The sequence below is a fragment of the Arctopsyche grandis genome, chromosome 10, assembly GCF_051622035.1.
Source record: "Arctopsyche grandis isolate Sample6627 chromosome 10, ASM5162203v2, whole genome shotgun sequence".
Classification (NCBI taxonomy): domain Eukaryota; kingdom Metazoa; phylum Arthropoda; class Insecta; order Trichoptera; family Hydropsychidae; genus Arctopsyche; species Arctopsyche grandis.
In genome coordinates this window covers 20,374,198-20,402,191 of record NC_135364.1, presented here as the reverse complement: position 1 = coordinate 20,402,191, position 27,994 = coordinate 20,374,198, and the positions used below count along the sequence as shown (strand labels likewise).

Genomic DNA, 27,994 nt, shown 5'->3' with positions numbered 1-27,994 from the left:
ATACTTGCTTCGAAATAATAAAATCTTTTTTTTTTCAAAGCACGTAGCGGCGATTATTTTATTAGTTTCTAAGCTACCCATAAGTAACATAAGAAATAAACGTAGCATTCATAGATCCATAGTATCTCATTAAGGTTCGGTGATCACAGGACAACCGGTCGCTCTAGATCGGTTACACGTGATCACCCGTCACACTAAAACTGGTCACGAGAAAACTGGTCACACCCTAAAACTGGTCACGAGAAAGCTGGTCACACCCGAAAATTGGTCACGAAAAATTCTATGAAGGGAAGTCATAAATAAACGGCCGTTTCAGTTGTAAATAAAATGAGGTGGACCTTTCTAACAATTAGCTCCACAGTTCGAACAATTTCTAAGAATTTTACCCAAGAAATACCATTTAACAAAACAAAATATAACCTATTTTCCAAAAATAAGAGGTGGCAACTGCCCCCCCATGCCACCCCCCAAATGACGTCCCTGGTTACAGAGAAGATCCTCCTGAGGGGGGGCACCGACCTTAGGAGTGTCCGTATTATTTGTACTCTTGATGATGTTTTCGTTCAATTGCCATTAATATTAATAAATATGTATGTATACACCAACTAACCATACTATGTATAACAATTTTCCATTCAAATGAGGTTATGTGTAATGTTTCGCAATATTACAGTACATGTAGTGCGTCACACATAAAATCACAACATATTTGCTGTATAATTTCAATTAAAGAAAAATAAATTAATGAAAATGACGAATATTGTAGTTATGAATAAAATATATATTTTTGTACAACTTATGGAAAATTGCATGGTATGAAAAACAGGAAAGGTTCGAAACAGGAACACGTAGATAAATAAGCATAAGTAGAGGTGACGAATTCAATAAAACTAGTGATATGACAATTTTCGGAAAATATGATTGATGGATAACAAATAGATAAAAATATATGCGGAAATAGGATTTAAGGATAAACAAATAGAACAAATCGAGTAGAAGTTAGGTAATTGAACCAAGGCAATATATGGATAAAATTTTTATAAAATAATGTGGATTAGTGATTTTTTAAACAAATAGACGGTAATAAAAAATGGTTAGTGATGGGAATGAAGTTTATCTCTTCTTGTATGAAATTATATTTATAATATTAAAAATACGGATCTCTATGTATGTAGGTAGAAAATTTTTAAATAATTGAAATTAAATACGTTTAATTAAATATTGTACCTATCCTTTGAGAATTATAGCTAGAAAACTAAAAGTTTTCATAACATTTTTCTTTGTAACGCGTAAGTACCCAGTATAAGATTTTTACCTACGAGTATGTATATTCAACATTTTAATACATACATACATACGTATTTGAAAAGATTTTCAGTCTGAATTAGTAAAAAAATTAAAAACGCTTGAAATTTAAAAATTATAGGTAGTTATATTTGGATTTGTATTACAAAACCGTGTCTACTAGTATGGTTGTGAATGAATCATTCAAAGTGAATACAATCAATTGAATACAATTATTAAAACAGAAAACGAATAGGTATCTATGTATAATGAATATTTTCCATTAAATATTATTAGTTTATTTCATTGACGTAAGAAAAACCACAACTTTTCCTAGTTAACTCGAAATTCGGATGAGTGTGACATTTAAAAAAAATATATAAATGTAAATAAATATATAGATAAACTGCGGTTTGTGGTTCAAATACTCCATACCACAAGAGTTTTTTTTATTCAACGTCAATTAATAAGAAAGCAAATTTAATTTATGAACTTTTTCAACTCGGTAATAATCATTCATTGCCTCTAGTCACTCCCTCGAAGTCAGACGTACATACATTCAATGACCTGGTAAGTCACCGGAAATTATTATCTGATCTATTTTTGTTTGCATAAAGATATTATTATTATATTTTTCCAGTTCTAACGCTAAAATAAAACTATAAAAAATAAATGCACGATAAAAACTAGCACAATAAACTTTCAAACCACCAACGTAAAAAATTAAATCGTATATACATACATATGTACATATGTACAATAACAAATTGCAATAAAACGAAAACTGTAAATAAATTTACGTAATAAACAAAAACTGAAAATTTTAGCTACTAATCAATTAAATAAATTATTTTTCCATCAGAGAAAGCTTATTTCTAATCATTTCCATATTTCTGGTATGCGGGTGCATAAGTCTTCATAGTGCACATATACATATATGTATGTATGTATATCGAGTTTCGTATTTCATATTTAGTTATTTAGTGTTTGGTATATCGAGTTTAGTATTCATGAATAATTATTTGATTTATTAAGAAGTGGTTTTTATTATTATTTTAATAAGATTTACTAACAGTTTGATTGTTCGCGTGTACCAAAATATTTTTTTTTACTTGCTTTTTATATTCGATACACATTTACACACAGGGCCGCGCCTAGGAGTGCCTGTGTGCAAACTTAAATCGGCCGCTCTTTAATTTTATCAGCATTTGTATACATCATTTTAATAAAGAAAAATTGAAAGAATGTAGTACATGCAAGTAGTGCAAAAATCTTACCTTGTGAGAAATATAGTATTGAAAATTTTAATCACAATAAAATTAACCAGAAAAACAGACAGAAAACCAAAATATTTAGTTTTGAACAAGTCCAAACGACAAGAAAGACTGAACGTTTTCAAGTTAGTTCATGAAAATATGGTGTTTTTACCAGAGAAATGTTATATTAATAGAAGTGGCTTTAGGCGTCATATTGTTGTCAAGTGACGATTATCCACAGACAATCCTAAATAATTTTAGCATCAGTCGTATTTGATGCTTGGTGCTCGACGTATGTCCGATAAAAACTTCTCTGTTTGTTTATATTACTCGCAAGATGGGCAAGCATCGGTAATAATTACACAATGCATTCAAGAACACAATAAACAACATGTAATACATTTTAAGTAAATTCATCCGATTGTATTCCGTGCGTTGTAGCGTAGTTATAGAGACGTACCGCGTAATATTGACAACAATTATTTATTCGTAAGGGCCCTTCTATTATTATTATTATTACATTTCTCTGGTTTTTACCCCCAATCCCACATATAGGACATTGTTCTTTCGATGACCAACCAATACTCAACATCCTTGAAGAAATACATCTGGCAGTCGCAAAGATAATAGAACATAAAAGATCTATGCGGATCGAAGTTGTATTTGGTATTCTGTTATTTTCCCGAATTATAGTTCGGATGTGTTAAAAGGTGTAACTTGCAACAGCAATCCACAAGTATACAACAAGATGTATAAAATGTATACAACAAGATGTAAGGATGTTAAAAAGTACAATGTCTTGTTTCATATTTTTTATTACATACCTCCTTTACGTTTCACTTACGATTACAATTCAGGAAAAAGTTTGCCTCTTATCCTATCGTTTTCATACTTTGCCATATTACTCATTTTGGTCATCAATATAAGTAAATGGATCCTCCGCCATTACGATGGTGCAAAAATATCGTGTAAGACGCGTTTGATATCTGCCCGGCGAGATAGTCGTTGACGTTTATCCATCGTTTGTTTATTAGTTTTAAATATATATGGTGGTAGTAAAATAAAATTATTGTTTTTATTCAAAATAATAATTTTGTAAGGAATAGAATTTCTCATTTCTTTCGGCCGTCTTGATATTTCGGTCGCCTGTGTGCATTGCATACATTTGTACGTATGGTAGGTGCGGCCCTGTATGTTATACGTCCTTGACTCATTCAGTTTGAAACTGTTTTGTTCTCAAACAAATCGTATTACTATTAGGGGAAGTAAGAATCTGACTAGATATTTCATTTTATTTGTTCTCCACCTAATTTTGGATAGGTAAATACAGTATAATAAACTCAGTGGGAGAGTGCCCCACGCATGGCTCCCGCGATGCCGCCCCCGCGCCCCCCGCGGCTCCGCCCTCCGCGCCCCTCTCTGACTCATACCGGCCGCATCATCAATTGACATTTGCATAAACTCCGCATGTGACGTTCCAGTTCGACTTGTCAATCGCACACGTTCTCAAACTTTAACAATCATCATCATTGTCACCGGTAATGACTCATTAATCATTATCATTACTAACTTTCCAAAAAGTATCAATGCATTGTTTTATATCCGTCAGTGGTATGAAAGTTTTTTGCAAACACGGCCGATGTAAATTGAAAATTGTCACGTTTTTGTTATTGCAAGAATTAGTTATATCTCATGCTGTACATTCCTCATGTTATTGCTTATTACTTAAGATTAAGATAGTGTCAGCTTAAATTCATCACTTATGTTGACCAAACTTAGCCTATCTCAAATTAGTATGTACTTGCAAGTGTATTTACAATGTAAGTACATAATACGTGTGATATCAATTTACATTTATTAGAACTATGTATGTATGAATGTAGTTTTTTTGTGCTTAAGTTAACATACTTAGATACTGTTTGATAAACGCAACGATATCATTCAATTAGATTTTTTATCTACATACATAAGCTACTTTTTTATATTCTTATGTATAACATATTTGATTGAGAGCACTGTTACTTAATTCAATATCTACATAAAAAAGAGGGAAGATTAATTCCGTTTAGTAACATCATCGATACTTAAAATTAGACGGATAAAAAGAAATTTTCAAAATTCTCAGAATGCTCTGAAATTTTTTCTCAACAATCAAAGAATGGATTAAAATTTATCAATAAAATTGGGTGGCATTAATAATTAAAAAAATTGAATGTCAAAATTAAAAAAAAATCGATTGTAACAACGATTTTTTTTAACTAAGAAGATTTATGTAACTACTAGTTAGAAAAATCTTCTTCAGACTTTTATAAGTGTTCCATTGGTAAACTTTTACTTGTTTCTATAGGATAAGTTGTCCATCTTTTTGAAAATTTAAAACCAAGACATTTAAAGCAGTATGAGTGATAGCTACTGACATAGAATATATTGTGTAGCTTGAAAAAATATTACGAAGCATGCTTATATGTATTTTTTTTTTCTTTAAGTGAAAAAATACAATAAAATGTATTTTAATTAATTATACCTATGTATCAGTGGCCTGGTGCATACGTCGAAACCCTCTGTCGTCGGTGGCCATATCCCCAAAGAGCGGTCTCGCTTGATCAGTCGGTTTATTTCGCATAGCACCAGGATACGCGAAATGTTTTTTTTTCAAGTATAAAATGTATCAAAATTGCATCCACCACGAATGAACAGACAGCATAGCCTTTAATATATGTTACAGTTCAAGTGTTCACTCTAGTCTGTTCATAAACATATTCGTTTGTTTATACACGAACTACTGGCTTTACATAGTTTAAGCGATAAAAGTATAAAGATATCTTCAAATAAACTTCCACCCAGTGTCGTATGAAACTTTTAGCTGTCAAAACGTCAAGTTTTTAAAATGGGAAATCCTATTGAAACCGCACCAAAACTTTCTATATTTCCCGTTTCCACTAATATTAAAAACTAGTGTTGTAAACGTTGATTTCAACGGGTGGTTTCAGAAAGAAATTATTTATACACGAATTAAAATAAAGTTATATATTACTAGTTGTTTTACCCGGCTTCGCTCAGTATTTCTAATATAAACAGCGTAAACATGGTGAATCGAATAAATATTCATTTTTTTTTTATTAAATTTATTTGAATAGAAAAAAAAATTCAATCATCGTCATAGAAACTTTGATTTGTTTTTGAAGCTCCCAACCAAACCTTACAACTTTACAAAAGTCTCTTTCGAAATTACATATTAGATATATTGCAACCCAGTGTAAGCATACAAACGTACATAAAGGATGGAAAAAAATATTGAAAATATTTAAACCTATACTCAATGTTTGTACATCAATTTGTTCTTTTGTGTATACTATATCTGGCCAAATTAGTTAGTTTATGAATAAACAAGTATGTTCATGAATGAACAAAGCGCGTAAATTTGAACTGTAGCATATAGATATGTATACATATTATGAATATAAGGTTCGGTGATTTCATGCCAAATGTGAATGGCTACCAATATAACCGACTTTCGATCAAGTCACTTTCGTTGCAGTGTCGGCCACCCCTTTGTATTTTTTCGACCTTTGCGACGCATTGGTGACTCCTGCCACAATGCCACAATGTTTGCAAACTTAAATAATTTAATATTTAAGCGGATCTGGGTCACTGCATCGAAAGTCGAAAGCCGAAAGATCGAAAAGCATGTATGCATGGTAAACGAACTATGTCACACATTGTCATAAAAATCGCGAAAAATATTGGTTTTTCGACTTTCGATCAAGTCACTTTCGTTGCAGTGACGGACACCGACACATACATACTGGATCTTTGATACATATTATAGTCATCTCATTACTAACTTACTAGACCAGTGTCCGAAAAACAGTACTTTAATTTATAAGGGAGGGCGTTGAGTTACTGGAAACGTGTATACATATTTACGCTTTACGCTTAAGAGGGCTGTACACCCGAAACCTTAATTTTGTTACCGTTCCTATCTTCGATATATATATTGAGTGAATGCGACAATATATATATTGAGTGAATGCGACAGTTGCGCTTCGACCAGATAAAACGTATTTTAAATTGACAAAATCGAATATTTAAATTTTAAGCTTCTATGTATGTATTTTAAAATCAATGTACAATTTTAATTCAATAAATAATATTCTCATTATTTTATTTTTATAAATTGTAAAATTTATCTCAATTTTAAGCTTATTCAGAGTGTTTTCAAGGGTCATTTATACAAACGCACTCGTAAACATGGTTGACACGTACATATTACATGATTAGAAACCAATCAGTAATATTAAACAGTGAAGATACGTAAACGTCTTCGGCAGCTGTCAGTACCCATAGATTTTTCTGTTCATCATTAAGAGGGCTGTACACCCGAAACCTTAATTTTGTTGCCGTTCCTTTCTTCGATATATATATTGAGTGAATGCGACAGTTGCGCTTCGACCAGGTAATACGTATTTTAAATCGACAAAATCGAGGTTTCGTATTCTCCTATTTTCTCCTCAGAAACTGGACCAATTTTTAAAAAAATTTCATCATCGGTATGAGAAAGATATTTTCTATGCAACTGTGTGCGTATTTTTTTTTAAATCGACCGTTAAATAACCACGCTAGACTCTTTTCGTGGGTGTAAAAAAGAGGCGATTTTATAGATGTTTGTCGACTCCTAGCTCCTATAAAAAATAATTAATCAAAAAAATAAAACGATAGATGCACCCCAATGGTGGATATCCATAGCATATTAAAAAATAATTTCTCTAGTGCCATAATTGAGGAAGAGAGAAGTATAGTACGTTTGTATGGACAAGGCGCTGCTGTCCAGCCCTCTTAAGAGGGCTGTACACCTGAAACCTTAATTTTGTTACCGTTCCTTTCTTCGATATATTTATTGAGTGTACGTATATATTGAGTGAATTGCGACAATATATATATCAATATATATATTGAGTGAATGCGACAGTTGCGCTTCGACCAGATAAAACGTATTTTAAATTGACACAATCGAGATTTCGTATTTTACTATTTTCTCCTCCAAAACTGGACCAATTTTTAAAAAAAATTCATCATCGGTATGAGAAAGATACTTTCTGTGCATCTATCGGCGTATTTTTTTTTAAATCGACCGTTAAATAAGCACGCTGGACTCGTTTCGTGGGTGTAAAAAAGAGGCGATTTTATAGATGTTTGGCGGCTCCTAGCTCATATAAAAAATAATTAATCAAAAAGATAAAACGATAGATGCACCTCAATGGTGGATATCCATAGCATATTAAAAAATAATTTCTCTAGTGCCATAATTGAGGAAGGGAGAAGTATAGTACGATTGTATGGACAAGGCGCTGCTGTCCAGCCCTCTTAAGCACTTATAATTGCTTTTCCCCATCTTGACTTTATTGGTTTTGAACATGTCGGGTGCGTAATAGATCCATCAAAATGGTGACTCGAGAATATCTGAAAATGTAATAAATCTCTCATCTTCATATTTACATACATATGTAGTACGATTGCGATGATGCACCACGCGCCACAGTTTGCTCGTCTCGTGTGTGTGAATATGTGCCGTGTTGGTCATAAGAGGGCTGGTGGCGGGCAGCTCTACTTGTGACAGGTGCCGTGGGCGCCGCCCGCTCGTCGCTCGTCGCTCGTCTCGCCTGTCACACCCTTCCGCCGAACTGCGCCCCCCTCGCAACCCCTCGCCCGAAGTGCGCGCCCCCTCGGCCTGCCGCGCCGGCCTCCTCCCCGCAGCCACCCTCCACAGCAGCGCAGCTCTCACAGACCGTCTTTGACAGGTGCTCACCCCCCTCCTTCACCCACCTATCAGGAGCCCCCTTTCAATCACACTAATCGCTCCATCTCCCCTGTACTACATTTACTATATCGCATATATTTAATATTTCTTCCGTGGAATGTTTACACTGTTCCCTTTCTAGTGTACACATCAGACCGTTTCACTTCTCATTCGCATGTTTTTCTTTTCGCCAGTTTCTCCACTTGTGCAACGTTCGTGGAAATTTGTCCATTCAATGACTAGTCCCCATCGGGGTGACGGTTCTGCGAACCCTTCAAAATATGCCCAATGAAAATGTATGGCATTCGCTGTTATAGCGTTTATCTGTTGAACTTTGTGTGTGGCTTTTATAATCCGATATGGTTTAATACCAATGCTGGTGTCGTTTCATACGATTTTAGTCGCCGTCTGTACTTTGGGTATGTTGTCAGTGTGAATAAACTATATCCGTAATTAAAGTATAACGTGATTAGAATTAGGAAAATGTAAAACTATCGTATTTGTAACAGTCAATATGAACTATAAATTCAATTAGATATTTTTTTGAAGACAGTTTTAAGGTTTTAGAAAGCTTGTTAATTAGTGGTTTTGCAATATCACTATATATATATAATGTACATAGTGTAATTTGGTTGAATGAAATATCATTATTAGACAGCTTTACGAAAACCTTCTGTTGAACTTTGAGCCGTCACAAATCAGTATTAACTTAAAGTTTTGTTGTCAAACATGCAAAATGTTCAACTATATGTTCTTTTGTATTTACATATGTGCATATTTTTATTTTATTTTCAAAAATCAATACAACAGAGACTTGACAGGTAGCCCCAAAGTGTCACTGTGGTTTTAATACAAATATAAGTATACATAAAGCAAGAATAATGAAAATAAAAGCAAGTAAGAAATATGTATAGTGAAAAATAAATAAATGATATAGATAATTATATCGTGCTATGTAGTATGTGTTCGACCAAATCAATATAACTGGCATTGAAGACTTCCAAGGAATGTGCCAGTAAGTTGAGGAGTCGAACAGCTCTCGAGAGGAGGGATTTCATGAGCACGTTTGTTTTAGCCCTAATTGGCAACAAGATATCATGTTTTTCTCAAGACCCTATGATTTTCTGGGGTCAAAAATTTAAGCTTCTCCAGGATAGTGGGATTGTGAATCTCTCTTAATAATTTTACGAAATGTTTACTAAGATATAAATATCTTCTCTTTGCCAAGGAGTTGAACCCCAAAGATCCCAAGACAAAGGCACTAGGGAACAAATATGGATAAAACCCAAATGTCTTCAGATATAAAAATTTGAGGAATTTCCTTTGAACTCGTTCCAACATCAGAGAGTAACGAACTTGATAGGGAGACCAATAAATAAATATATACCTATATAAAATGTTATTGAAATATAAACGATTTTATTCTTCATATTTAATGATTAATTTCCTTATGAGAATAATCAAAAATTAATCATACACATTCCCTAACATTTTGTCATAAATTTTCATTTTATTGCGGTGCAAAAAAAATTGTGATTTCCGAATATTTCTAATCAAGTTAAAAATGTGGATTTTTTTTGGTATTTCGGATTATATGTACATACATATATTTCTTATCGTAGTTAAATATGATTTTATATATTGAAATAATCATATTTATAGATTTATCAATACTACTCTTATCAAAATAAACCTTAAAACTTAGCAGATACACGACTTATTTGTACACGTTTTGTTTTGCGGTTGACAAATGCCAAGGATTTGTTCGTTTGAGGTGATGAGTCACAGGTTATCGTCCATTCTTTCATACGAGTGATCAAAATATTAAAAGTCATATATGTGTGTACTTAAATAGAACGAGATTGTATCAGTATGAATGATAATTTGTTGAAATTTATAATTATGCAAGTTCTAATTACGGCAAAATGTAGCTTTTGTATTAGGTTCTTATTTGTTTTTTATAAAATATCACCAATTATTGTTAATAGTTTTATTAAATGATTCAGTATAATATATATCTTTTTTTTGTTTTTTTACAGATAATAACGTTCATTTTGTTAATCGGGAATTCAAGAAACCTTGTAGGAAATTGGTGACATACAATTAAGTTATTTAGTATAATTATATTCACCCACAAGGGGGGATGTATTTTGTGTTCAAATAGTTTTCTGAAATAAATATAAAAGATGCCTGCACCTCCTCCTCCTCCGGGGCCTCCCCCGCCACCGGGCCCACCTCCTCCAGGTCCACCACCACCACCGTCAATGAAAGGATTCAATCCAGGAAAATCTTCAACGGGAGATGGTCGAAACCAACTCTTAAGTTCTATAAGAGAGGGTGCTAAGCTTAAAAAGACTGTAACAGTAGATAAAAGTGCACCTTTAATACCCGGAAAGGCATCTAATGTGAGCGCAAGCTCAAGTGCGAGTCCTGGAGCGGTAGGAAATGGGGTCGGACCACGAGGACCTGCTATGAGTTCTCAAAATGGAGCCATGTCAGGTTTAGGTGGACTTTTTGCCGACGGTATGCCCAAATTGAGATCTACAGGTCGCGGAATCGGTATGTTTTTTTTTATCCTTTTACATTTTTAAATATATATTTTGGTCATATATTTATGTTTTATTTGTATAAATTACGTAGGCAATAGTTCAAATCCTGCTAATACGGGATCCAATACATCCTCCAAAGTAGCAGCATCAAATATGAGAACGTCGCCTGAAACATCAAAACCTCCCGCAGTAAGTCCAAACCGAATCAGTAATCAAAGAAACGAAAAGAACCAAAGTCAACAAGACTCCAACAAACAGTCAAAACCATTTTCTCAGTCTGTTCGGCTATCACCGGAAAAACAAAAGACTGTTCCTGTCAGTCCAGTGTTTCGTAAATCACCGATGAACAACTTTAGTCATGTATTGAGTCAAGCACTTGGTGGCAGCCATGCGCCAGCGAAAACCGAAACCCCAAAAAGAGCTCAAGCGAGTGTGGTTTCTAATAGAGCTCCTCCACCACAGCCACCACCACCCAAACTAAGCGTAGCTTCGGTATGCTTAAAAGCTTATTAAATTTAAATGAAATTAAAAAGAAGATTTCAATTTACTGAAAATTATTGTGTTTACTTTATAGGCAGGTGACCCTGTTACTAGTCCATCTATATCGGATAGAATCAGTAGTTTATCCAGTCAGTTTGAAGAACCCAGCATGCAAAATAATGTACAATTGCAGAACCGGATTCAGAATGTGAGCACGTTACACAAAAATAAAAGTTCACTTCATAATAATGCCTCGTCAAAATCTGGAACTTGGAATTCGAGCTTAGCGTTAGACGCAACACACGGTGGCAGTATGTCGTCGTTGGTACACTCCAATAGTTCACCTTCAAATTCGTCTAACATCGGTGGATCTGAAGTAGATTTGAGATTGTCAGATTCCGGTAATAAGGTGGTAAATCATGGTAAGCCTAATCTCGCACCGAAACCTCCAACTGCTACGCCAACAAATAATAACGTTCAGGCTAATAATGGAAAACCCTCACCGCCGTTGAAAAAGTTGAATACAAATGGGCGACCAGCATCCAGGGCTCAAAGCCTACGTGTTCCTAGGTATGTTTGCATATAATTTTAATGTTGTTTTCTGCTAATATTTTATTTTTGCTAATTAAATATGTTATGATAGGTCACCGCCTGTTACCCCGCCTTGTCCACCAACAGATTCTGGTTCGACAGGCTTTATTAATAATGGATACAACACACTGAAACCGAACACATTTTCACAAATTCATGAAACGATAAATAAAAAAATGGTGGCAGGATTCAAAAATTCTGCTCCTCAACCTCCTTCAGGTGACTATTACAAATTGCTCATATATGTAGATTTTAGCATTGATTTCGTAGTTATATATTTTTTAATTTATTATTTGTTTAGGACAACGGTCGATGCGTGTTCCTTTTAGACCGCCTCCGATACGACCTCTTGACCTTCCACCTCCGCCACCACCTCCACACCGTCAGATGAATTCAACGATCACTGCCAGCAATACGGATGTTAGTTGACTTGACTTTATTGCATTTTTTTTTGTAATATATAATTTTATAAACATGAATTTTGTATTTTAGATATCACAGGGAAATAATCCTCCTCAACCTCCAGTGCGTGGCTCATCTATGCGACCATCAGAGTTGGATAGTCGTTTTTGTGATCGTTTTCGTACTGTCGCTCAATTCCCATTTCCTGATGCATTCCTCAGAATTGAAAAAACGTATAATAGTATAGCATCCGCAGGAATGAATGGTAATATAAAATTCTAACATTTTTTTTATGTAATTTTATCTTCTGTATATAAATAAATCATATATAAAAAGAGAAAAACGTCTGTTTGCCTCTCTGTTTGCTTAAATGGGGTTTCCATCATATCAGCTTAGTGCCACTGTACTAAGGCTTAAAAAAAACATGTTTTTTAACATCATCAGATTTCGAAATAATTAAAATTTTCAACAATAATATAATTTCAAAAGTAAAATCAAATTTTGGGGGGGGGGGGGGGAAATGTAGTACAGTAACTGTTAAGTAATCAGATTTTAGAAGTAGTCAATTTATGTCTAGGGGATATACATAGTATACATGACTGATTAAATTAGATGGAATGAAATTTGGATGGAATGCTTTTGAAAGAATGATCAGTTATTTTTAATTTAATTTTTTTATTAGGATATGTTTGGCAAAGAAAGTTTTTGACTTATACACATTGATTTATTGATGTATTTTGAACATAAAATTAAATACACACAGAATATGAAAAAATAAAGACTTGGATAACAATAAAGGCGAAATCACATTGAAATGAACGGCACGGCTTCGAGTCAAGAAAGGGCGTTCCCAGTTCATTGTTAATTCGTAGGATCTTATTATTTCGACAAGTTTTTCCTTCATTTCTTCAAATATGGGATTAACACAAGGACAAAATATCACCGAAAACACTCTAGGGGGTGATTTTTGGGACTGCATGCCTCAGGGAAGGCTAGGCATGCATGGGTTTATTTTGCATGCTAAAAAGTATCTAAAAAAAATAAAACACGTACTGCGTGCCTCTGTGTTTTTGCCCTTAGAGTGAGAAGCATAACCAGAATGAGCGACTGAAAAGTTGCAAATGGTATTGGATGATATACGTAGCTTAGACAAATGGATTTGAATAATACCTAAGTGGACCAAGTCTTAGTGAACGATGATTGAATGAAATAATAAAAATGTGTGGACTGAACAAAGTGGTGCATGTTACGTAAAGAGTACATATGTGGATGATGAAAGGCTGAAAATGATTGTGTTTAATTTCAGTAAATAAACAGCAAGCTCCAATGCCTCCCACCATGCACCTGCAATTGGGAGCGAAGTTGTGGGGAGATCATACAACAGCCTGCTAGCACCAACTATCGGTCGAGCGGCAGTTAACCACGTCGACCGAACCCTCTCCTATTGTGCCTGTCAGCCCTGCTCCTGAGTCTTCTAATTCAGCTTCTAACAATATTCTTACTAGATTACGAGATGACATAATGTCACGTTCTGATACATATCGTCCCGATTTAGAACCTATTAAGCCTGTTGAAAGTGTAAGTAAGTCTTCTACATGGATCAGTGCTCCCGTTTTACAAAACACTACTTGCGAAGCTCTCCTGGATCCCAGAAAACTTTTATGCGAAAGTTCTTCCATTGTTGCATTAATTCCGTGTCAAAAGACGTGCGCAATGTTATCAGAGACTATTTTACCAACAGAAAAACGTGAAGCAGAAAAATATGAGGAACCAGTTGAACCAGACTTCAATGATTCCGATGAGCTATGCTTACATTTACTACAAGGCAATTTGTTGAATGAAATTTTGTCATCCGTGTCATCTTTAGACTTTGAAACAAATTCTGACAGTCATTTGATGACTGGAGAAATAAATAATGAAATACCTGAAGTTTTACAAATTTCTGAAGTCATCGATGATCCTGATTCTGTTGAGTATGCCGAAATTATTGATAATACTGAAGCTGTCGAGAATATCGAGGTTGTAGAATCAGATACATGTGAGCTATCACAATCTTATGAAAATGAAAACCTCAATTCTGTTTGGGCTATTCAAAGTGATGAAGGTTTTAAAGATGTTATTGATGCTATAAATAGATTATGCGATACAATGTCGTCTTCGTCTGAAGTATATTGTAGTAATGATGCAACAAGCACATATCAAAGTGATCAATTAGAAAACGAACGTATTCAAAAGTCTGAATTTAATGTTTTGCCTGTGAATTCTATTGTACTCCAAGAAACTAATCCTTTTGCATCAGATTTGGCAACTGGTGTCATATCAGAGGCAATATATTTTGATAATCCTAATATTTCTTATGAAGGCTCTCCCGAAAACGTAGAAGAAATTGTTTGTACCTCTAAATCGCAACCTCTCACTTGTGATGTGGTTCCCGATACAACTTGTGAGTCCGAACATTACGAAAGCTTATCTTCGATTGAAAATCTGTCACCGTCAATTGCAGATGACAATTCCATAGTTAATCAGTTAGATTTTCATGAGAGTAATGTTAGTTCTAGTTTGGATAATTCCGATCTTTATCTTTCGAGCGATGCTCACTCGCCAAAACCAGAGGAGGGTCCTGCAACGGGACATGTTGCAGCGATGAGGATGAAATTTGAAACTATAACTAATGTCAATGTTAGCATTATGAGACTTCAGAAGAAAAATGATGAGATGTAGGATGTGTCTTTCATGTTCCCTCAATTTTATAATCTAAATTCAACATATTACAATAAATACATGTAATTAGTGTTGTTATATAAATTAAAATTATGTGCTCAGAGGTACAAACGGAAAATGTACCTACATATTTATTCAATTATCATGTGTCAAATATTGTTCGTATTATTAAAATTAGCGATAACTAATAAATGAGCTCAAAATGTAATCGTAAAATATTAATTAATCATCCTCTGATTTCTGCCGTTGCTAAAAGTTTTCAGAAGTATGTTTCTTGTAATAATTTATTTAGAGGAAATTTTTTAATGGTCGACGTGGAAATGTGTTGCGTTTTTTAAATATAGATTAATTAATGTTCTTAAAATGTATTAATTCTAACAAACATTATAATAAAGTATTAGTCATACTAATGGTTTGATTGTTATATTAAATTTATATATGAATCATAGTTACCTTATCAATAATAAAAACATTTTATAATTACATTTATTTATATTTCATTCTATTATTCATAGATTTAAGTGTTTATTCAGTGTATTATATTTAATATTTAGATACGGAATATTGTAACCACATTCTTACATGTCTTTTATAAAATGTATTAAAACACACGTAAAATTATACAGTAATAAAATTTAATGACAGTAGTCGAATTGCTAGAATTGAACAGATTTAAATAAAAGTGGTTGTGATTTGAATGTTGTATTTAATGTGGTATATTTGGTATGTTATCGTGTATGTAATTTATGCTACATTTTTTATATAATACTAGTAAGTGTGTGTGTACGTTATTTTGGTGTACAATTTTGAATGGTACCGATTAATTGGTCCTTCGATTGATATGACAATTGGTAAAAATGACATAAATTATTACATGTGTATTTCTCTTCGACTTTAATACTAAAATCACTTTGACTGTAATTTAGATTTATTTACTACAGTCTTTGCTAAAATTTTCATACTAAAAACGAGCATGAAAAATAATTATTCTAATATTTATATTGAATTTAATACATCATGATTTTTATAAATAGTACATATGTATGTGAATACTTAACTTCTTAAATCGGCCTATATCCTGCTCTCCTAATTCATACATCAAACGCAATTGATATTTTGGAACTGGGTTTTATCATATTTTATTAATTTTGGAAGTAGTATTTGTTTAACAATATTATGTATTGTAAGAAATTTTGTATATTTGAGGGCAATAAAAACTCACTGTCACTTAAACTATTTATATATCATAAGAATAATTAACGGAAAGAGAAATAATGAACGAACTATCATATCTTGTACTTAATTACATTTCTTATTATATATATGTATGCCACGAAAAACAATTGCACACAAAATTAAAAAAAATGTGATATTGTTTAAAAAACTAATAGTATTCAGATTGTTATGAATATAGATCGATTATATGTATATGTTAAATATTATTAATTAGTGCAAAATTTCAGTGAATAGTTTCACTATTCCATAGTGCATCACGTTGTGCATTCAATCATATGTATTATTTCTTAACTTTACCTGAACTATTACTATTTTAATAACTTTGGATTGCTAATAGCTGTTTTTCAAGTATTAAATATGTATAGTTTACTCTTAGAAGAAGTTTTATAGCGAAAGTGTAATGGATCCAGTGTACCATTATTAAATTATATACATATATTTTTGAAATCACGAAGGTTCTATATAATGCACAAATAGTTATTATTTATAAATACTATGTATTATTATTAAAAAAGTGAAATTATAATATGCAAATAATACTTACAAAATAGTAGTCATATTCATAAATATGTATGTATGTATGTACATACATAATGCAAAAACAATAACTAGTCACACGTATTTAACAAAGATTTTCTTTCATGTATGTATGTTGAATATATATGTACATACATAATAATTTTGTAAGATATTATTTTCCTCAGGTCTTCGAAATTATTTATTACTTCGTTTGTTTTGAAACTGAATTTTTTTTATTCATTTATTTGGTTAAATTTACAATATGTTTTCTGGCTGATTTATATTCATATAACTAGTTTTATATAGTTTATCTGATATTTATTATGCTTCTTTTCTATTTGATGCTAAATTTTTCAGATTAACAATAAAATATTGAAATATGCGTTGCATATTTGTTATTAGTAAATTTTTTAATAATCCATCTTGTATTCTGATGGAATCAGTTTCAAATTATAATTTGTTGCTTCAAAATTAAATAGCCAATGTGCTACAAATGTATTACCAATCTAATTTGGAAAATTATTATATTTCGCATTTATAGCTTTTTAGTTATAATACTGCGTTGGTTGTAGTTAAACTGTTATATCTAGTATTATATTAACCAATTGCATAGAGTTATATATACTTATTTTACGAAATACACACATATGTTTGTATTTTTATTGTGCATCGAGTTCAATATGTTAATGCACTATATAATAATTAGCTTGAATTTTAATAGAGCATAGATTTTTTTATCTATGTTGATAGTTGTATTTAAAATTAATAACATTCACAGTAATAAAAAGAATTTTCACACCATTCTACCCTTAAATATTATCTATAATTGATTTTGATTTAAAGTTTGGATGGTTAAATAATTGCAATTTCGAATGAAGTCTTAAAAGCCTTTTTCAATAATCTTATGTAATTCCATAATGACGTTAAGATAGTTAAATGTAAGAACTCAGTGCCTCCTTTTTTTTTATTTGATTTTTTTTTTCGTTACGTTTACAATTATCACAATGGCATTATGTTGTTAATGTTTGTAAATATATTAAAAATGTATCACAGTTATCGTTGCTCATATATTGTAAATAGCATTGTAACTATTGTATTTAACCTGTACAAAATAACAAACAATATACTTTAATAATTATCCATTAATAGAAATTTTAAAATAACCATTATTTTGTTTTATTTCATGAATTAGAACAATATTTCTAGTTATAATTTAGGAAATTATAGACTAAATTAATGTTACATATGTACATTATTTATTCGGTGAGTGTCATTGATACATGTAACACAAAGTTTAAATGACTCATATTTAAACGAATAATTAAGAAAGTTACATCTTTATATCGAATAATTAATTGCATTTTGATTGGTTTACAGTTAAAAGTACATATTACATTTTGATTAATATCACCTCTACTGTTTAATCTTGAGAAATTGAGAATTCGTATAATCGAAGAGTATGTGTGTATATGAAATTTTCTCATTATAAAAATGTCGTTCATCGATGAAAAACCATAATTGAAAAACTTTTTATTGCAGTCATCAGCGATAAGGTGGAAATTAAATTTTGCACGCGACAAGACGTTTAATATAAATTGGGTGCGGGGCAACACGAAATTTACAAATGCAACAATTTCATAAAATATCTGAAGCTTAATAATCGGATTTATTTTAGATATCCAAATGAACGTGTGAAGTTTTTTAAATTCAATATGGGCAACATCGGTGACGTTATGACTAAATTTTACAGCAAAAAATTTGCTTGAAATGAAAATGGCGCCATACGAACGTAAAGTTATTCCTGAAAATACTGTAAGACGATCGCTTCAAGAGACAAAGACGTTTTTTATACAAAAATTAAATAAGAGATAAAAATTTGAGATAAATCAATTTTAAACTTTGTTCAAATTTATTTCTATTCGCTTTAATGACATATCCTTAATAATTCCAGTAACAAAACATTAATATATTAAACATAAAATGAAAATATAAAATGTTGCATAGCAAGAATTGTGGGTTGACACTATATTCCACCAATTTTTTTTTAAATTACTTACAAAGATATGACATTTTTTATGACATGACATCATTAATACATAATACATTAAATTTATTTTAATTAATATAAATGTTATATGAAGAGTGAAATAAAATAACTCCAAAATGAGTGACTAAGTGGCACTAATAAAATAAAATAAAAGTGGTACTAAGGATCAAAATAAAAAAAAACGATTCCTCTATCAGTTCATTGTTTTCTTCTGTAGGATTTACAATTTCATACAATCTCTGAAGCTTAACAATCGGATTTATTTTAGATATCCAAAATAACGTGTGAAGTTTTTTAAATTCAATATGGGCAACTTCGATGACGTTACGACTGAATTTTACAGCAAAAAATTTGCTCGAAATGAAAATGGCGCCATACGAACGTAAAGTTACTCCTGAAAATCCTGTAAGACGATCGCTTCAAGAGACTAAGACGTTTTTTATACAAAAATGAAATAAGATTCGATGACTTATAACAGCTATAACGTATGCATATTTAAGAATTCAGATTAAAATTGAAAAATCTTCCGAATCGAGCTAACGAAAGGAAACAAATGAAAACGAGTGGTCATTAGCGGCACCGGAAACGGAAACGAAGTGGCCAAATATTAGACGGCGGTGGATGCGACGATCGTTTCATGTTGTGAAGAAGTCAGCTGACGCCCCCTCATATTCCCGCATTCGCCACCCCTCCCCCCCGCTTAGCGAATCCCCCACTCCTCGTTCCCCTCCACGCCAACCGGTTCGTCAGGCATCAGTCAGTCGCCGGGTTTCGGCGAGAGTGGACGCGGTGTGACGGCGTGCCACAATCAATCTCCACGGTCGATCGCGATATTAATTATTGACAGATCTGCAGCAGCGTCTCGCCTCCACATGAACGTCCACATCTAAGTGAGTATCGCTTCATTCCAGCGTCGATTTCATTCAATTCGATCGCCAATTGTCATCCCCTAACTGGGGCTCGGATTTCATGCGCTTCTGCGTCCCGTAAACAAATCAATTCTGTCAACCGGGAATTATCGACATAATCATGTCAATAATCCACGTACGTAATAATAGCGAGCATGTGCGCATCACAACAATGTCCGTTTCGATCTCGTTTTTATGACGATTTACGTAAAAAGAGTGCGCGCGCTCGTATTCCTCTCAAAAGTGTCTATCTATGTATAGTTCGTATGTATGCGTGTTTGTATCTACTCAAGTAGGTGTTATTCGTGCGTGTTTTGTGTTAAATTAAAACAATTATTTAAGTATATCGTATAGGGGAAGTAGTGTTGGAAATTTGTGCAAATGTACCATGTGCATACATAGAATGTAATATAAAGATGCCCTTTGGCTATGGTGTTTTAAATTTGTAAAATTTTAAGTTAAATTTGCCCGTGAAGCTTAATTTGTCTACTTGGTTAATTAATCATATATAGTATATAGACCAGTGCTAAAAATAAATAATTATTTAAAATTTCTTTGCTCCCCTTTTACTTTTTAAATAAATGGTAAATATTTATAATTATACCTTGTAACTAGACTACGCGTAGTCATTAGGGCAATCCCAAATAGCAATACGCGTTCCAACAGTGCTGAAAGCAAAGGAGCAAAATTTTTTTTCTATGAAGTTAACAAAACGACTAAAAAATATTTTGCCCCAATGAGTATCCGTCCCTTATTTGTAAAAGATAATTGTATGCAATATCTAGTGTAAAATTTTACGGACAAAAAGCACATGTACAAATATAAAAAGAATAATAAACATTTTTTTTACATAAAATGATTATTTAAATAATAAACAAAAAATAAAAGTTAATCTCTGAAATTTCGAAGGTACATATTCAACATAATTTTTTATAACCTTATGCCGAATATGCTCATGAATTTACTTATGTAGGAATTCAGCATTGCTGAAAAATATATTTTCATATATGTATTTAAATTACATATAAGAGTTTTGTATATATATTTTTAGAATTAAATTAAAATCTTTCGATTCCATCATCTTAATTTATTTTTATAATATTTTTTTGATAATTTAAATTGATCTAGTTAAAATGTAATATTTTAATTTTGATTATTAATAGCGGAAATTAATTGATGATTGTTAATATTTCCATATTGATTCGTACAAACTGTAAACACAATAAAAATAATTATGTTATGCAATAAAAAGTGTGTACGCAGCTCAATAAAAAAAATGCATTGTTTGTAAACAAAGAGTTATTTATTATTGTTTTTTTCTTATGCTAAATCTAATGAAAATGCATTTTCATTGCACATGATTAAACACATCCCGTCTAATAAATACATTTGTCATTGAAACTAATCATTTGAATTTTTTATGTTTTCAGATTTCGGCTATTTTTCAAAAAAAGCTTAATAATGCCTGATGATGACACAAGCGTACGAGTGGCTGTACGGTAAGAAACAATTGTTTTCAAAACGATGCATCTACATTAAGATAGTCTGTAACAAATGATCGGTCACACTAAACGTTTTACTGACAATAAGTAATGCTATTCTACTCTTTACTATTTCATTCAAAAGACCGAGTTATGAATAATTACTCACATTGCAAGGACGAAGTTTAATCATTAAGAGACTATTGTAAGTGTTACATTTTTAATATGTCGTTTGTGAAAGTCATGAAAGGATGCATGATATAATGTGTGGGAGAAACATTTAGAAATTGAAACATTCATTTTATTAGCGTTGTATAGTATTTGTCACGTATGGAAGTGGCCAAAATATATTTGTGTTTGTATATAGTCAGTAATATGTTATTTAAAATTCTTCATACATAATATTTTAGTTTTATTGTCACTATCTTATCTTTTACGGTGCATAATCTTATTTTCAGTGCCGGTACTTAAAAATGATTATCCTCTTTGTTAAATGAGTTTTCGTAGGATTATTATTAAAAACAATTTGTATTGAATGAATGTCCTTCTTTGCAATTTAAAATTCTATATTTACAAATTATGTTTGATCAGTCTGGTGCGATGATTTCATTTCATATACATCTTATGCAAACATGAAAGTGTACCTAATTGTTTGAGCATGTTTTGTTTTTTTAAACTTAAAATCATACATATTAATTGGTTTCAATATATTCATACGCAATAACAAAAAAAAAATTGCACGTATACATAAATGTCAATGACATAATTTCACTATTTGAGATGTTCGCAAATTGTCCATTGGATGTGAAAATATTTATATTTTGTACACATGCAGCTTTACACAAATGATATAATCATTTAACACACCAACCGACCGACCTTCGTCGTTTACTATTGTTTACACACTTTGTTCTTTTCGTGTGGAAACGCACCTGTTCACACTGTGTATTAATTGACATGTCCTGTTCCGAAATATTGATGATGCGAACTCATCAGGTCAATGAAAAACACTTTTTGAAAGGATTTTCTGCGATGATGAGTTTAGTTTGTTGAGTATTTTTTTTTAAATGTGTAATATTGTACATCTTATTTGCAAACTTTAAATAAAATATGAATATACTATTATGGTCATATTTGTTTAAGGACATACGCACTTCCTTTGTTATTCTTTTGATAGTGTAAGTATAGAATTGCTATTAAATAGCCGACAAGGAAGTCCTTTTACAGATTTATTTTTTTCAAAAAGTAAATATTCACAAGTTTGTTCCGTAGTCAACGTGTATCGTGTTTCGAGTCGACTTTTTAAAATAACAAGTGTTGCATAATGTGTAATTATTTTGAATAGTTTAAAAGTGGTCTGATTTATATGCAAAATGTAGGCTAATTTTTACTGCAGGCTAAAAATTTGTTAATGTCAAGGTGTAATTAATATAAATTAAAATTTGCATTGACTCGGTTTGAATTTGCTCGCACATATTTGCTCAATCCATCTTTATCTTTCGGAACAATTTAACTCTGGATAATTTCCAAGGTTTTTTGTTCATGTGTATCAAAATCGGCAAAAATTATGGTTATAACATTTCAAGATACATTTTTGTTTTGTCGTTCGGTAAATTGTATCGTCGAAGTTTTGCATTCGACGAGCGACGGTCGGTTTTATGATAAGCAAACATATTATACTAATATCGCACTCGCAGAACAAATATTCGATTGGAATTAAAATTCAACGGTCTTAAATTGAAAAAAAAAATGTGTGAGCATCTTCTGTTTACGAAAAAAATATATACATAGATGACCCACCGTTCGCCAGTAGAGTTTGGATTTTTTTTTTAAATATTTTTATTTATAATATTTTTTTACAGCCATTCACCATCTAATGCTGGATGAAGGCTTCTCCAACACGCTTTCACTCGCCTCTGTTTTGCGCAACTCTCATCCATCTCACCCCACGCATTTTTTAAAATTTCATTTACTCATCTTCCCTGTGGTTTTCCTTTTACCCCATTGCATTCTCTCGGGTATCATTCTAGCTCGGGTATGCTTCTTTCGTCTTTTCGTCCATTCTTCTAGTCACGTGGCCCGCCCATTGCCATTGCAATCTCTTCACTCTATCCACCATATCCACTACCCGTGTCATACTTCTCCCCCACGAATGTGTTCTGTTTCCTATCTTTCCTCGTTATGCCAAGCATACAGCGTTCCACACTTCTCTGAGTGCATTGGACTTTGTGTAGCAAATTTGCGTTCAAAACAAATTTATCGAAGATCTTTTTCTTCAGGCAAAGTGGCATTTTTGATTTAAAAGCTGCATGCATTCGTCCAAATACGTCTATATACATACATATGTATATAAAATTGAATGTCTGTGTTTCTCGTATAGGCTTCTAAACCACTTGACCGATTACGATGGAACTTTCAGGATTTGTTGTATGCATGTCAGGGAAGATTACCGTGAAAAAAAATCGCCCCAAAAACAGGAGCGGAAACGGGAAAAACGGGAATGAGTGTCATTGAAACGCAATAATTTCAAATGTGTTCGCTGCCTGCGTTTTTCCAACAAGTGGGAACGGGAACGAGAACGGGAACGGGATTTGCATGCGTTATTGTGGCATTGCATATTTAAAATGGGCAATTTAAGGTTTAAATTTACGAAGCTTCCGGACCTTTCATCACAAGAATTTTAGAATTTGTTTACAATGTAGTTATAGTTAATTAACAAGGAGCAAATTACCTCTTGCGTCTAGTTAGATAGTACCTATATGTATGTGGAACAGTAATGAAATGGAGAAAACGAACGCCAGAAGCCTTTCATCTTTAATCATTTTATACAATGAAATTAGATGGTTGCTTATCATCTATATTAACATTGTGAAATATATACGCACAGATTTTAGCATTTTTTTACCAATTTGAAAACTCGAGTAGTTATATACACGTTGACTATAACTACTCGAGTTATACAAGTTTATATAATAAAAAAGATGTTCATATCGTATACAAATATGTCACATGTACTATTTAAATAATGTAGATAATGATGTAGATATAATGTACATATGTAGGGATCGTAAGGGCCCACCCCCACCCTATAAAAAAAGGTGCGCACGGTGGGATCGCGTTCTGATCGTGACTTGCGCAACTTTTCCAAGAAGTGGTGGTAGGCCTTTATAAATGGCACGACCTCTACTAAAGCGGATTTTCTGCTGTAATCCGTTGCATTTAGGCGAATATTTAAATTGGTTTCCGGGCATGTGGGTATACTGTTCTCACTGTCTATATTCCTCAATTCCGTTCCTCAACTTGACAGCAGGCAGACTCTAAATTTCGATTTATATCGGTTGATAAGCTTTGTTATAAACTTCTAACGTATACATGCGCCGATTCCTATTGGTTGATCAATAGTAATTGTGTACTTGTCTTCGTACTGTCACTGGAATGAAACATAGTGCATTGTATTATGTGCACACGTTCAAACGGGTCTACTCTGATACTGATGTTCAATTCAGCTCATTTTGGCTATCTTTTCATGGAGCAGGACCTGGTCTGCTTCTGTCTAAGCTTATCTAGAACGTATGTACGTGCTGGAAGCACAAATGTTTTATCTATACCATATACGTGAACTGAGAGAATTTCTCTGTATATAAATTGCAAGAAGAACGGGACTATCGATTAGGAAAATTTTAGTACGAGGGTCACCGATGTCAAGGTTTCCAAAAGTGGCACGCACCACTCGGCTACTTTAAGCTCACGCGCTCTCTACCTCAACATTATTATTTGCAAAGGTCTACATAGAGCTCTATGTAGAGCTCTATGTGGCCTGTGTTTTCTAGTTCCCTTTTTCAAATAATTATTTTTACTTTAGGACACGTGTTGCGCAAGTTGCGTGAGCGGTGGCCGAACGCCCATACCTGAACTGCCACAGCATGTATATATTTACTGTTTTATTGGTTTTTGCATCGATTGCTACTTTCGAACATGATCGGAGGAATGTTGGAAATTGAATCAATGTCCGATTTCTTCAGATCACACGCTTATTTGCTAATTGCGTGCCTAGACTACCTATATTCGGCTTTTTATCCCTCCCGTGTTCACATGTACATATGTATGCGAGTATTTTCAGTTTGCGTCGCATGCGTGCTGCATTTAGCCGTATGCACTTTTTGTCTCTCGTTACTGAGTAAACCACTACTCGTATTGCAAGGAAAGTATGTGCACACCCTCTTTACTAAATTGAAATGGTAGCGTTTTAAGGGTTCAACGCTCTAAAACGTCTTAATGCGGATTTATATCAATGTAGGATGTGAAACAACAAACTACTGTGTACACAGTTTCTGGGTGCAAGTTCAACTGTGATTGACCAGAACTTTCTCCTTCATAAAAGCTTATTGTAATCACACATTTTTCAATCATAACTTGATTTTTTTTTTTAATTTACATTTACCATTGACGAGGAACCACTCTGATAGAAAACGATTGACTTGGAGTTACAAATATCCACGTCTGACCAGCAGCACTACAGAATAAATTCTTTTCAATCGAGGTCGACCCAGGGTTTTTACCCGGAAACCTCTCGGTGATTAGCGTTAACTCAACCGACGAGCTATGCTGCTGGTTTGTATGGTAAAAAAATAATCCCTGGTAGTGGTTAATACCAGACAGTCATCAACATAATAAAATCAAGATAATATGACGTTTAACTTTGGATACATATCTGTTTTATTTGAAGTTTATTTATTTCATGACTCATTAAAATAAATAAACGTTGCTCAGCTAAGATGCTCTGACCTATAGGAATCGCATATTTTAAGGTAGCGAGTGCTAGAGGTTCATAGTTCATAGAACAGGGTAGAGGGTTTTGATATTGTTAATTTCGTAGAAAAATAATTTTTTACAAGCTCTTTTGCGCTCTTGCTTTGAAATTTTTTGGAAAGGTGTATTATTATTTGAAATCGAGATATAAAAATTTTCCGCTTCAAAGACTACTGAAATGAAATGAAATTCATTTATACATATTCGAATTCAAATACAGGTGAGGCTGGGTAATTCCGCTGCATATTTTTCGATATTATATGAACTTTAGCAGAAATTTTATGTATATATAGTATGTTTATATAGCACTTGAGCGTTGATATATGTGAATATAATATTTGTAAGCTTTTATGTATGTATATTTTGTCTGCATTGTTAGATTCACGTTTGTTTTTATTACGAGATGGAAATATTTATGTTATAAAAATCAATATTTTCACACCACACCGACAGTCATGAGTTCATCAGTGTATATAAATATATTGGGACACTCGTAATTTATCGCATATTTTATCAGCTCAGCGTACCAAATATAATAACTTACCGAAAGTTGACATTTTATTGCATGTTTCTAACATAGCGCTCGTGTGCATAATGCTCGCTTTGTCGCAATAGAGGCGTTTCTATTTGCATTCGCATTTTAAGCACTCATTTATATGTGCAAATTGTTATAGATTTTATTTAAAACGCTTTTTTTTCCTCTCACATAACTTACGCGCCAACGCATCGCAGTGTCGCTTACGCCCATCTGTTTTCATCTGGAAAACGTCGTTTTGAGGCGTAATAAACGGTTTCAAAATGGCGAACGTGCTGTGTGTGCGCAAAAATTAATAGATGGTGAAATCCACGGGGGCGAGGAGGCATTCCTCGTATTATCTTAATTTAATGACTCGAATATATTATATGCATATTAACCTTTCGCCTGCGGCTGTAACTGATCACCTGTGCGCTTTGCTAAACGCCATGTCTGTAGGGCCGCATACCAAATTCAAAAGTTCATTCCCTAATACCATTTCAGGTATACGTATTTTTCATAATTATATACATATGTAGCATATGCATGTGAATCTTGGATACAGAAAGTAATATTAGACAATCATATAATGATACTTATATTAATCGTAAAAGGCTAATAATAAGAAAAATATTTTATGAGCTAGCTTTTAAATGGTATCCAATAGAAAGTTTAAAAAAATATTGGATTTTGAGCCATTTCATTAAATAGACATGTCCGATAGTAACGAAGAAGAAATAAAGACACGTGTGAAATTATGATGGACTGAAATGCTGGTTTAAAATAAAAAAATGACACTTTGCCTGAAGAAAAAGATCTTCGATCAATGCGTTTTGGTATCGACGTGTGGATGTGAAACTTGGAAATTGAACGCCAAGATGCTACACAAAGTACAATGCCCTCAATGAAGTATGGATCACTATATGCTCGGCATAACGAGTTGAGATAGAAAACCGAATACGTGGGTGAGAAGCATGACAAGGGTAGTGGCGGAGAAGGTGACGAGATTGAAATGAACGAATTGAAGAATTAACGAAAGGTGGAAATAAGAAGTGTTAGAATGTTACCCGAGAGAATGTTTTGGGTGAAAGGAAGGCTGCAAGGAAGATGGGTAGACGAAATTGGAAATGTGTGAGCTGAATGTGAGTTGTTCAAAACAGAGATGAATAGAAGCGTGTTGAAGAAGTCATCGTCCGGAAGTGGATGGTGAATAGTAAACAAAATGTGTAGAGAACAGTAGATGAAAGTTTAAAAGGTTTGCAGAGGTTTTCATCTATAAAGACTAGTTAATGAAAATTATATAGCATAGGTACAACATTTGATGCGATACGATTTCACATACATACATATGTATAATACATAGATTATTTTGGGATATAATCAAAGACTGATGAAGAGAC

General features: G+C 32.8%; 2 protein-coding genes across 5 annotated transcripts in view; both read left to right on the top strand.

Annotated features, from left to right (window-relative positions):
• Positions 1 to 8,075: 8,075 nt before the first annotated feature.
• On the top strand, positions 8,076 to 14,568 carry LOC143918358 (uncharacterized). Of its 3 annotated transcripts, XM_077440220.1 has the most exons (9): positions 8,120 to 8,338; positions 10,377 to 10,896; positions 10,978 to 11,075; positions 11,163 to 11,378; positions 11,461 to 11,936; positions 12,010 to 12,176; positions 12,259 to 12,377; positions 12,450 to 12,624; positions 13,666 to 14,568. In XM_077440220.1, exons 2-9 carry the CDS (start codon positions 10,524 to 10,526, stop codon positions 13,749 to 13,751), a joined length of 1,710 nt encoding a protein of 569 aa, XP_077296346.1. In that variant the 5' UTR covers positions 8,120 to 8,338; positions 10,377 to 10,523; the 3' UTR covers positions 13,752 to 14,568. The 3 variants fall into 3 exon arrangements, with proteins under 3 accessions (XP_077296344.1, XP_077296345.1, XP_077296346.1); XM_077440218.1 differs by having other exon boundaries at positions 8,076 to 8,338; positions 10,978 to 11,378; XM_077440219.1 differs by having other exon boundaries at positions 8,076 to 8,338; positions 10,978 to 11,378; positions 13,123 to 14,265.
• Positions 14,569 to 19,637: 5,069 nt separating this feature from the next.
• Positions 19,638 to 27,994, top strand: part of Klp31E (kinesin-like protein 31E) — a 53,529-nt gene continuing 45,172 nt past the window's right edge. For both annotated transcript variants that reach the window (XM_077440216.1, XM_077440217.1), the window contains exons 1-2: positions 19,638 to 19,772; positions 21,221 to 21,289. In XM_077440216.1, the coding sequence (XP_077296342.1) occupies positions 21,252 to 21,289 (38 nt within the window). In that variant the 5' untranslated portion in view covers positions 19,638 to 19,772; positions 21,221 to 21,251. The remainder of the gene's footprint in view (positions 19,773 to 21,220; positions 21,290 to 27,994) is intronic.